General features: G+C 41.2%; 1 protein-coding gene across 1 annotated transcript in view; it reads right to left on the bottom strand.

Annotated features, from left to right (window-relative positions):
- The window catches only part of MSH3 (mutS homolog 3), an 87,850-nt gene that overhangs the window by 49,118 nt on the left and 26,024 nt on the right, over positions 1 to 12,708 (bottom strand). Inside the window, exons 9-11 of the mRNA XM_054986657.1 lie at positions 12,469 to 12,581; positions 9,658 to 9,772; positions 2,289 to 2,373 (exon numbers count right to left, since the gene is read on the bottom strand). Coding sequence (XP_054842632.1) covers positions 2,289 to 2,373; positions 9,658 to 9,772; positions 12,469 to 12,581 — 313 coding nt within the window. The remainder of the gene's footprint in view (positions 1 to 2,288; positions 2,374 to 9,657; positions 9,773 to 12,468; positions 12,582 to 12,708) is intronic.

Genomic DNA, 12,708 nt, shown 5'->3' with positions numbered 1-12,708 from the left:
GCTCAAAAGTTGATATATTTAAACAATTAATTAACAATTAACTGGTGATGTGCATTTATTGTTCAGGCATATTAACAGTACAATACTAAACAGGGTTACACCTTTCTAAGCTCATTGGTCTTAGAAGAGTAACTCTGCTTACAATTGTTCTGTAAGATACAGGTGTAGCTGAGATGCATTTTTATTTATTTTTTTACAGAAAATATAATTTTCACAGATATCCAGATCCCCTTTTAAAATAATCCTCTGTTAAGTTTATGATAGTTATATATCCTAAAACAATCCAAACCTTTAAAGAGGTCTCAGGCAAAAGTCACCTGACCTGACAGCAATGACTAGTTATTTTTTATTGTTCCTGTTCGTTCTAACACTTAACTGGTTTACACATCGGACATCATTCTGGGGACCTTGTTTGGTTGGAAAGGAGGCATATAGCTAGCTAGCTAGCTAGCTAGCTAGACCCCAAACAGTGCTCCAGATATGGATCTTTCTGCTCTTCTGCAGTGAAGACAAATACTTGATTTAGCTTATGGTCAATTTCATTACCTTCAATAATCCTTTTACATCTTTATTAAGGCTGTTTCTGCACAGCAATGATTTTCTGTTGTAGCCCTCATTCCTGCCGTGAACATACATTGGCAATACAGCATCTACATGGCCATTACCCCCACACTCTCCTTGACTTATCCGCCCTTCAGAAGTAAGACTCAAGATAGGACCTTTTTGAGGTGGTACCCTGACTGTAAAATAGTCTCCACAGTCCAGCTTTAAGCACCAGATGTTTTCTTGATGTGCAGTTTCATATAACTTGTATGGTTATCTTTTTCTAGCCTGGAACATCTTTTTGACTTAATTCTGTTATTCTGGGGAGGGGCTGTGACTCAGTGGAACAGCTTCTGTTTTGCATGCAGAAGCGCCCAAGTTCAGTCCTGGCATCTCAAGCAGAAGGTGGTGGGTGATGTAGAAGACTTCAAATTGAGACCCTAGAGAACCACTGCCAGTCTGAGTAGACAATACTGACATTGATAGAACAGTCTGATACAGTATAAAGTAGCTTCAAGTGATCACCATCTCCTCCCACTAGAAGCGGTTGCCCTGCTTATTGCACCGCTTCAGTATGCTCCGTGAAGATTCGGAACACATTAAAACTTCCTGCCCCACCGCTTATTTCACTTGATGGGAAGGGAACAAGGGGGTTCCCTTCTCCCCCTCCCATCGGGTGAAATAAGCTGGGGTGGGGCTTAGCACACTTCAGCTGATCTGCGGGGGGGGGGGATTTCCCCTGCCAGACAGCTCAAGTTTAAAGAGCCCTTTTGTGCCACTTGGCTCTTTAAATTTCAGCTGGCCGGCAGGGGGGGAATCCCCTCTGCCGATCAACTGGAGCCAGCTGTGGGGTTTGAAAGTGCACCGAAGCTTCCTGAAGGGACCTGAATCACTTTGGGAAGCTTTGATTCAGGCATTTCCAAATCAGGACCAGCATACTGGGCCCAATTTGGAAATCCCGAATCTTTACAAATCGGGTCGATTCGAGTATTTTTCCCAAATCACACACCCCTAGTTGGCATCATTCTGAACTTAGAAATGATCTAATAGAAATGTAGATTATAAATCCTTTAAATAAACACACAGACCATTGGAAGTCTTTTTAAGTGGGAATACATGTTATCTTCCCATGAGCATGCTGAAAAACCTGCTTTTGCTCAGGTAACAAGAGTAGCAGAGGAAATGTGCAGAGGGAACTGGCACGCAAGAGCAAGGGGTGCTAAACTCTCATCACAAAGTCTCCCTTGCAAACAATTCCCCATCTAGGGTTATTTCCAGGATAAGAGCTTGGCTGGGGAAAAATCTGCATAAAAGGAGTCATGTACATGGTAGTGGGAGGAGAACTTCAGCAGAGGAAAAAGTTAAGTTTCCTTCCAGTCCGCTATTTTTTCCTGCAAATGCCAAATGCCACACATGTACGATGAATTTAATATTGAAGTGAATACTATTTCTAAATACTGTTCCTAAGTTGTTTGTTAACAGATACAAAAGCAGCTGATGCAATATTCACTGTTTTAAAAGGGCTACAGGAAGTTATAGCACAATTATCAGACCAGCATAATTCCAGATAAACAGCTGGAAAACTATTAAGCCTGGATTGTTAAAGATACTGATCCTGCATAGAAATAATACTGTCCAATCTCCTAGCTATCGTTAAAAAGCATCCTGCGTTCTTTTCCTAGTCCCTTGAAGGAATTTATACCAATCCAGCAACTAATTGCACATGATTCTCTATATTCTCTTACTTGGTTCTGTAGGATTTCTAGATTTTTTAGTGTAGTTCCATTAAGTGCCATGTATTCAGCTTCACTTGATAACTTCTTAAAATTACTGAAAGAAAAATAAAACCAACGCTCAAAGATATAAATTAGCTTTTATGCTGCAACATTAATGATAGTGATTGCATGCTTCTAGAAACAGCACATTAAGCATATGCAGGACAATAACTTTATTTACTTACTTCATACCCTGCCTTTACCTACATTGCAACTACATCCTTCTCCTCTCCTCCATTTGATCCTCACAGCACTATCCTCTGTAAGATAGTGTAGGTTGAGAGTATGTGGCCAGTCCAAAGTCACCTAGTAAGCTCCCACGGCACAGAGGTGATTCAAACCTGGGCCTCCCATATCCGGCACTCTTAACTACTACATCACCCTGGCTCTTAACACATAGGAAAAAATTACTACAAACTTAAGACAGATTAACGATTTTCTCCTACATAAAGAGAGTTCATGTTTACATTTGCCACAAAACTATAGAAGTAAGGTGTCCTGTATTCAGTGAGGTGCCTTACTGCACCAGCATTGAGAAGGGGAGTAGTGAGAGTAAGCTGCTGGATCTCACCAGCAAGGATCAAAGGCTTGCTGACCACTTGGCGCACACATACTGAAGGCAAGGTTTCCTCAGATGCTCTAAATCCCTATAAAAAGAAAGTTGGCCCCAGTCCCTCTCTCTTTACCTGCTGATAAAGAATAATATTGGAACAGTATAGAAGAACCAGCAGAAGCACTTTTGTAGTAAAAAAAAAAAGCTGAAATCACAGCAGGGCTCAGGCCTGCTCATGTTTGCAGTCATGTTTGCTCATGTTTTTGGTTGGTGCAGTGGCTAAAAGCGGCAGGACTCTAATCTGGAGAACTAGGTTTGATTCCCCACTCCTCCACTTGAAGCCAAATGAGTGACCTTGGGTCAGTCACAGCTCTTCCAGAGCTCTCTCTGTCCCACCCACCTCACAGGGTGATTGTTGTTGTGGGGATAATAATGGCATACTTAGTAAACCGCTGAATGTTGTCCTGAAGGGCAGTATATAAATGAAATATTATTTTCAGCTTGCAGTGCATCTGATGAAGCTGGGTGGCCTCGCATCATTCACCAGAGCACTCCATGGCTGATCAAGTGATGGCCTGAGTGAGTCTAGGTGGGGAAACTCCTCCATCATTTTCTGTCATGTAGTTCGTTGGCCAGCTTGACCTGTTAGATGCCATCTAGCCAGAACATGAACAGTGGGAATGCAGTTGAGCCATCTTGTGGGAAGTCAGCAGGTAACTAAGCTTCTAGAGGTCAGCCTTAGGCCTTAGGTGGGAGGAACAGCTTCCTAGCCAAGGAATAAACTTTTGAGTAGGTGAGTGGGAGATACACCACAGCAGGAGGAGGAGATACATGGGGGAAGTGAAGGAGGCTCTCAAATGCCAGCATCAGGTTTTAAGACGTTGGGAAGGAAGAGATAAACTCACAAACTGAGGAGTGATTTGAAGGAAGAAGTTTAACCTTTGTAAGGGGAAGGGATCTATGCGACAGCTTTTCTTTTTGCCATGTGTTAAGACCCAAACAAACCTGAAACATTCCCCCATTCAGGACTCAACCCTTTCTCTAAATTATACCCACATCATAAACAGATGGTGTCTATCCCAAATCCCCATTAATTAATCCATGAAGAAATTGAGCAGCATGCTTATTTTTATTTCTGAAAAAACAAAAACTTTGTGTTTCAGGTGGGTAGCCATGTTGGTCTGCAGTAGACAAGCAAGATTTGAGCCCCCTAGCACCTTAAATACCAATAGGATTTCCAGGGTATAAGATCTAGAGAGTCAAAGCTTCCTTTGTTAAATACTGAGAATGTGGATTGACAGATATTTAGATTCTTTGTTAAGCTAACTTTGAGAAGTAATTCCTGGCTCAAGTCGGCTTACAAAACACAATTTAAAACCTGCTTTTCGAACAGCAAGCCTCTGCATGTACCAACTGCTTTCCATGCACTGCAAGTATTTGAATCCTCTACACATTCTGGTTCTTTTCTACTAATATCTCTCTTACAAATTTATAGCGTTGCATATTTAAATATGTGTCAGACCCTGGCAGTTAGGTCCCTCAATCCCTCCGCAGTTAACACACAGGTGTTCCAGTTGAAGTAGCTTTATTGAGATCCATACAGTGCAGGTGTTCACCCGAAGGTGGCAATTGGCAGAAGTGACAATTCAAACAAAGGCATACTAATTATAGAGAAACTTCCTGCCCTTTAGGGTCTGTTGACATTTTGGCATGAAACCCCCAAAGAGGTTGCATGGGAACAGATTAGTTTAGACTACATGAAGCACAAAGCAAAATATCCCAGTCTCTGGGGAAAGATACAATGTGCGCTGCTAGCAGCTCTCCTCCAAGGATACTCGCTGGAAAAGTGAAAGTACATATTTTCAATAGATAACGGAGAGGCCCACTGGCCTTCCTGCAATTAGTATTAGCAGTTAAGACACTCTCAGGTGATTCACACAGAATATAGCATACAACTCTGGCAAACAGCATTGACCAGTACACAGTGCAGAATACAATCATGGCAGGTATGCTGGCATACATGACAATATGAATTGTGGCTCAAGTTACCACACCACATATAAAAGCCAGTAGCGAATGTTATGTGGCATTTTAATGTGCCAAACGGTCCCCTAAGATCTCACACAATGTATTTGTCTTATGAAAAGCCTCTCACGGACAATCATACTTCACCTACTCTATATCACATATTACTTACTTATCATTGGGGGTGCTTTTTTGGACTAAATTTAGGCTTACTTTGACAGAATTTACATTTTATTTTCAAAACACCTTATTTTTGTATTTCAGCACCCATGTTCTCCATAGTCTTTGAACAAACTAGCTTACATGACATTCCTGAAACAGCCTGCCCACTGTCAATTCTGTTGACTTGATTTATGACAAACTGGTTACAAACAGGTTTAGATCCCACTGTAAATTTCCACGTACTGGCGTGTGTTTGGGCAGGGGGGAGGGGGGTGATAGCAAAGGAAGGAAGTCAAGAACAATATAGGGAGGAGTACCAGTGTGTGTGTGTGTGTGTGGGGGTTGAGATCCCCTTCTCAAATCCTCATGGGCCCCCTACTTGTTAATTACAGACTAAGTGGCCAATGGAAATCACACAAAGATATAATATAACCAATTTCGAAACCCATCCTCTCCCTTTTCTTCACATGACATTCAGCTGCTTTCACTTTTCCCCCCTTTTGGTACTAGTTTGTTTTTTAGATATCTTTCCTTTTTGTTAATGTATCCTACTATATAAAAGGCTAACCGTATTCCTGACAACTCACTTTCTACTCTAGCGTGCCTTATGGAGATAAGGTGCTGCCGTGGAGGGAATCCCAGACAAGGCGGCCTGTTCCTCCAGAGAGCGTGCTGCAGCAGGAAGCCCAGGCTGGAATCAGGAGCAGAGCAGGTGGCAATGCCCACCCCCTGCGCCTTCACCCAGCTGGGATCAGAAGCAAAGCATGTGGCAATGCCCACCCCCAGCCTTCACCCAGCTGGGATCAGGAGCGGAACAGGTGGTAATTCCCGAACTCCACCTGAACCCCACCTTCACCCAGATGTGATCAGGAGCAGAGCAGGTGGCAATGCCAGTCCCCCCATCACCCAGCCAGGATCACGAGCGGAGCAGGAGGCAATGCCCACCCCCCTTCACCTGGCTGGGATCAGGCGCAGAGCAGGCAGCAATGCCCGCCCTCTCTTCACCCACCCAGGATCAGGAGCATAGCAGGAGGCAATGGATGCCTCCCCGCCTTCACCCAGCTGGAATCAGAAGCGGAGCAGGTGGCAATGCCTGCCCCCAGCCTTCACTCAACCGGGATCAGGAGGAGTGGAGCACATGGCAATGCCCGAACCCCACTTTCACACAGCTGTGATCAGGAGCAAAGCAGGTGGCAATGCCAGCCACCCCATCACCCACCTGGGATCACGAGCAAAGCAGGTGGCAATGCCCGCCACCCCTGCCTTCACCCAGCCGGGATCAGGTGTGGAGCAGGCAGCAATGCCCGCCCTCTCTTCACCCACCCAGGATCAGGAGCAGAGCAGGAGACAATGCCCGCCCCCCTTTACCCAGCTGGAATCAGAAGCAGAGCAGGTGGCAATGCCCACCCCCACCCCGCGCCTTCACCCAGCTGGGATCACAAACAAAGTTCGTGGCAATGCCCACCCCCAGCCTTCACCCAGCTGGGATCAGGAGCGGAGAAGGTGGTAATTCCCGAACCCCACAGATTATGGACAAAGTTTGAAAGCGCCACCATAGACAAGGCTTTTCATGGAAAAAAAGGTAAGATGCAACCCACAGGGCCATTTATCTGATAAGGTCCCACTTGTGAGAGTAAAACAGGGATGTATTTTAGCACCTTTACTTTTTCAATTCTATGGTGCAGTTTTTAAGAAATCCAGGTTTCCTTCCTCCAAAATGAGCAAGCACAGCGATTCCCACTGTTATACGCAGATAACACAGTAACACAAGTTGGTCTTACGAAAGCATTTTGGGCTTTTGCTATATATGGACAAGAGGAGCAGCTTGTGATAAATGATCAAAAAACTGAAATTCTCATTTTCACCAAAAGACATGAAATATACAGATCGCCGATTGAGGGCAATGGCATTGAATAGATAAAAACCTTTAAATACTTATAGTCTTGCAGTCTAGCATGCTGTGGAAAACTCAAGCAGTGTATGCTATTAAGAATGCCCACAGAATGACCTCAGCCATCTTAAGATTATTTTTTACTAAAGGGTTTTCTTGTATTCTTGTAGTAATTAAGGACTTTTTAATAGGAAGGTGGCTGCTCAATTAATGTATTGCTTCACCTTTGGAGCTTCTTGTATTCTTGCAGTAATTAAGGACTTCTTAACAGGAAGGTGGCTGCTCAATTAATGTATTGCTTCACCTTTGGAGCTTCTTGTATTCTTGCAGTAATTAAGGACTTCTTAACAGGAAGGTGGCTGCTCAATTAAAGATTTCTATCTTTTGGAAGCAGCACAATCTTAAGTATTTGTGATCAATATTTGGAGTTCCTCGGTGTATTCCAAATGCTCTTCTTAGACTAGAGGCAAGGCTCCACTTGAGGCACATACATGGATCCAAATGATTACTTACTGGTTAAAACTAAATTGTAACCCTTTGAGACTGACTTCCTCTGTTCTCATAGATAATTATTGTTCAAGCTGGCAGAGAATTATTGAAGGAAAAATTAAAAATTAAAGAGTATGGTTTCTCCCCTCTAGCACTGTATAATCTGAGCTTTCAAAAAGCCAAACAAATAATTAAGCAACAGATCCAGGACTTCGCCCTTCAATCTGATAGGACCTGGTTTAAGTAGTGCTCTATCCCAATGTATCATACTAAAAATTTCTTGGCAGATTACCTCAACGTCTTAGTGATTCCCAAGTATCAGAAAATTTTTAGTCTGGCCTGTTTTAAGGCCTTGCCCTCAGCCTTCTTGGAAGACAGATATCTCCGCATTCCTATTTCCCACTGGATTTGTCCTTACAAAAAAGTAAGGACAAGTAATTGGCCATCTATTACTACAATGTCCTTACTATAATGACGTAAGTTAGCAGTATATTACACTGATTTTAATAAACTTCCCAGGAAAATCAGAGCAATTTTACACTTCCCCTCCTCCTTTCAGATCTTTGGAAAGAAACAACGTAATGTCGAAGGCTTTCACGGCCGGAGAACGATGGTTGTTGTGGGTTTTCCGGGCTGTATTGCCGTGGTCTTGGCATTGTAGTTCCTGACGTTTCGCCAGCAGCTGTGGCTGGCATCTTCAGAGGTGTAGCACCAAAAGACAGAGATCTCTCAGATCTCTGTCTTTTGGTGCTACACCTCTGAAGATGCCAGCCACAGCTGCTGGCGAAACGTCAGGAACTACAATGCCAAGACCACGGCAATACAGCCCGGAAAACCCACAACCAAACAACGTAATGTAGAAAAATTCTGTGTAATGGCATGTGCAATATGAAAGCAGCTAGTTAAGTTGTTAAATCATTAACATCCTTCATTGTGAACTGCGTGTGGAGCTCAAATATAGTAAGCTCTACTGATTTTGGTACTGTATGTAGCAACCTTGTTTCTTTTTATCAAAATTGTTCTTTCTAATCTGATCTACCAAAACAAATTGAACTATTTACAGATTAAGTCACACAGTCTAATTTTCCACACAGATCTTGACTAACAAACTAAACTGTTGTCTCATCCACACAGACATAGATTCACTCAGACCTTTCACATAGCTTGCCTGAACTAGATAATCTCTCACTCAGACAGACTGCCCAGGCACACAAACAGTTTGCCTGACTTAACCAGAATTAGGCTCTTAGGCTTCCCCACAGTTTGCCTGACACAGCCAGAATAAAACTCTTTCAGACTTAATAACTGTGTTTATCTATTGCTTTTCTCGAGGAGTGAACAAAGTCAGTGTTATTATTATCCCACAGTACAGCGGGCAAGCTGGGCCTAAGAGGAGCAGCTTAGCCAAGGCCACATACTGAGCTCAGGGTAGTAGTAAGATTTGAACCAAAAGAGTGACGACTCCACACAGTTTGCCTGATTTAATCAGAATAATCTCTCTCTGAGATATACAAAGGGTGACTGAAAACTTTCTCCTCAGCACAAACTAAAAACTGCAGTTCACTCCATCCCCTCCAGTAAACCTACCATCCAACCAGAGCAGTCGCCATTGACTGATCCAGCTCCCCTCCTTTCCTCAGAGGCCTGCATTTAAACCCACAGTAATAAATATTTTAAAATCCCATGCTACCAGCAGAAATAAAATACTCAAAGTTAATTGCATGCAAAATATCACAATATTCTTGTTCCAACTTAGGAGTGCCCCAAACATATAGAGAATTCTAGCTTTTCTATGGGTGCCCCCCCCAGTTTACTATTCTATTTAGTAATGGCATTACAGTAATTAATAAAAAGCAAACAAGTATTATTTTACCAGGATAGCAGCTTTTTGAAGCCCCCACACTCCTGGCTTTCCGCAAACAATGCAAAACTGAATTATTAAAAAAGGCCTTTTTCTCAGCTAAGAGGGCACTATTGTGGGAAAGGGGTCCCAGATGTTCTGCCAATGAGTTAGGAACCATACATTTCACCATTATGTTACTTTACATATTGTTGCTTTAAATATGTACTCCTATATACTACCTGTGCTTCACATTGTCTAATGTCAGTCCTAGAATCGATTATGTTCCATTGTAGCAATTCTTCAACTCTGTATTGGATCCGCCTTGAGTCTCAGTGAGAAAAGCAGAAATGACATACATACAGACAGAGTTACTTACTTAGGGTTATGGAGTATTTTTTCTAAATTAAATTCTTTAAGATAAGTGATCACAGCAGCTAAGGAGCATAACACTGGCTTATCCAAGTTTAAGACGACAGACAGTGTTTGGGAACCTGGAAAAGAGAATATTAATTTGCTCAGTTGCATTTCAGAAGTTTTTATTGCAGCAGGATATAAAACCCAGCTTTTACAAGATACTATTATCTTTCTACACTGTATGTCACGATATATGCTTCCTTGTCAAACTGGTATTCTAATCACCTCTATTGCAAATATTTCTTCTGGATAACTCATTTGGATGCTGAAATAATAGTTTTCTCCTACAGTGATTTATTTGTAGTTAATTTAAAGAACAGGTAGAAGTCACTAGTCATATGATTTCTATAATTTACACAGCCAATATAAATTTGTTCATGGTATTTTTACTTGGGCCAAATGCATGACTAGGCAAGGATTTCTGTAAAATTTTGTGTATCTATTGGTCTATAAGTCTTTTCTAAAAAACTAAAAAATCACTTTGGTTGTATATTTGCACTAGGCCAGATCAAATAAGGCAATATCCGGCCCTAACATTATAGAGAAGAGATGGTAGCCACTTTTCCTTCCAGTGAAGGAAAAGTGGAGAGTACACATACTTCAAAGAAAATGTGCAACAATTAGAAGGGCATTCCTTTAAGAGATACAATGATAATAACTTTTTTTTTCCTTTTTAAAGTTCTATAATTGTTTTTTAAAAAACTTGTCAAAGAGGTGCAAACAAAGGGCAGAATCTTGTATCCCTCATCACCAATTATGTTGCAGATACTATTCAACAAGTGAATATAATAGTTTTCATCACAATTCTCCAAACAACAATGGCCCCAGCTAGCTGGAGAAAATCACATTTTCACTAGAAACAACTGTCAGAGAGTCTCTTGGATCAAATGGAAAATGCAAGATCTCACATTTCCATTGATTCCACTCCCCAAGTGCAATCTACCTGTCAACCTTCTGAAATAGCTTTTGGGGCAGGGAAGCACATTACAGAAGGAAACCTATTATTCCAACCTGATATATTCCAGTTTAAGCACGGAGAATACCCTCTCATGTTCTTTCTTGAGGTAAACTACCTGCTCCCATCTAGCTTTTGTTTCTTGATAGACTGGTGGTCTTCAAAGGTCCAAAATACTAGTTAGGAAACAGCACTGCTTCTCCCCCATCACCATTAATAAATAGTCAATTATTCAATTATTCAATGTAGTTTGAATCCTTAAAACAAGACTAACGCTTTATTCAATAAGCTAGTGATTGATTTTTGTTTACGGTCAATGATCACTGAATCATCGATATATAGTTACAGCATTCCCAGAGAAATAGGGAACACATTAAATTTCCAAAATGTACAATTGTTAAAATCATACTAAAATTAAAAATCATACTAAAATTGTTAAGATCATACTAAAAAGAGGCAGAATAAATCTCTATGTACAACCTTATTGCTTGCTGCAAAAATTTATCACATAAACACAAATAAGTGCAAATTATCCTTGAAGTATCCTTTGACGTCTGACATGCACCAAATCATTCCTAATTGAAAATACACTTCCACTGGTAGCCATGCAATATCTAAGAACAAAATAGCCTCTTCCTGCATCTCACATACTGTTGTGCATAAAAATAAGGATATTTAGAATTGGAGTTAAGCAGTGTAGTTGCCAAGTTTGCAGATATTAGCAAATTATTCAGGATAGTGAAAAGCAAGGAAGCAGGATCTCTCTAAATTAGGTGAGCGAGCAACCACGTGGCAAATGAAGTTCAACATGGTTAAGTGTAAGGTAATGCATACTGGAACAAAACTAATTTAAAATATATACTCGTGGGGTTTGAACTAGCCGAGGCTGAGATTGAAAGATTTTGGGGTTGTTGTGGAAAGCTCAATGAAAATGTCTACCAGCGTGCAGCAGCAGTGAAAAAAGCCCAACATGTTAGGAATTATTATGAAAGGGTCTGATAATAAAATGGCCAGTATTGAAATGTCCTTGTATAAAGCTATGGTGCGGCCTCATTTGGAATACAGTGTGCAGTTCTAGTCACTATATCTCAAAAAAGACATTGTAGAAATCAAGAAGATACAAAGGAATAACTACCAAGATGATAAGGGTGGGGGTTGGAAAGGCTGGACAATTATAGGAAAAGATGGCTAAGGAGAGACATGATATGGCTTACAATGCATGGAGCAGAGAAAGTGAATAGAGGGAGCATCGTCTTCCTCTCCTATAATTCTAGACCTTGGGGGCTCCCAATGAAATTGTTCAGGAACAGATTAATAACAAACAAAAGAAAATACCTATTTACTCAAAGAATAATTAAACTATGGGATTCATTTGCCAGGGGAAGAAATGATGGCCCTGAGCATAGTTTTAAAGGATGTTAGACAGATACATGGAGGAAAGAACCATCAATGGTTACTAACTATCGTTCCTGAAGGATGCCTCCATATCCAGAGGCTGCAAACCTCTGAATACCAGTGCTAGGAAGCAGCAGCAGGGGAGGGCCTCAGCCTCTATGCCGTTTGCCATCTGAGGCAACTGGATGGCCAACTGTATGAAGCAGGATGGTGGACTAGATGGGCCACTGGTCAGACCCAGCGAGCTATTTTTATGTTCTTATCTCACAACTCTATATCTTAAATAAGCATCATCACAGAATATTTTACTCTAATTTAAATTATACAAAGCAGGAAATGGTAATGTGAATTCTGCAAAATAATCATCTTTAATGCACATAAAAGCTGATCAGACAAATCTCAATACATTTCGGAATTAGGTACCTGTGCTATCATGTCCTTGGCAGCCGTAAAAATCTGTAATCAGCTGGAAAGCACTGCTGTATTCAAAATGTCTGTTTTCCATTTTTTCTATTCGAATTCTGTCATCATGTAAACTAGAGAAAAAGATAAATTTTCAACCTGATTCTGTTCCCATGGAAAGAACTAAATAAAATTCATAAATAAGAATATGTCATTTCAAACAAATCAATAGACCTGTTTCATGCAATTGGAGCTGGCTTT

The sequence above is a fragment of the Eublepharis macularius genome, chromosome 8, assembly GCF_028583425.1.
Source record: "Eublepharis macularius isolate TG4126 chromosome 8, MPM_Emac_v1.0, whole genome shotgun sequence".
NCBI classification, from domain to species: Eukaryota; Metazoa; Chordata; class Lepidosauria; order Squamata; family Eublepharidae; genus Eublepharis; species Eublepharis macularius.
The sequence above is the reverse complement of the archived record's forward strand: the minus strand, read 5'-3'. Positions and strand labels throughout refer to the sequence as shown.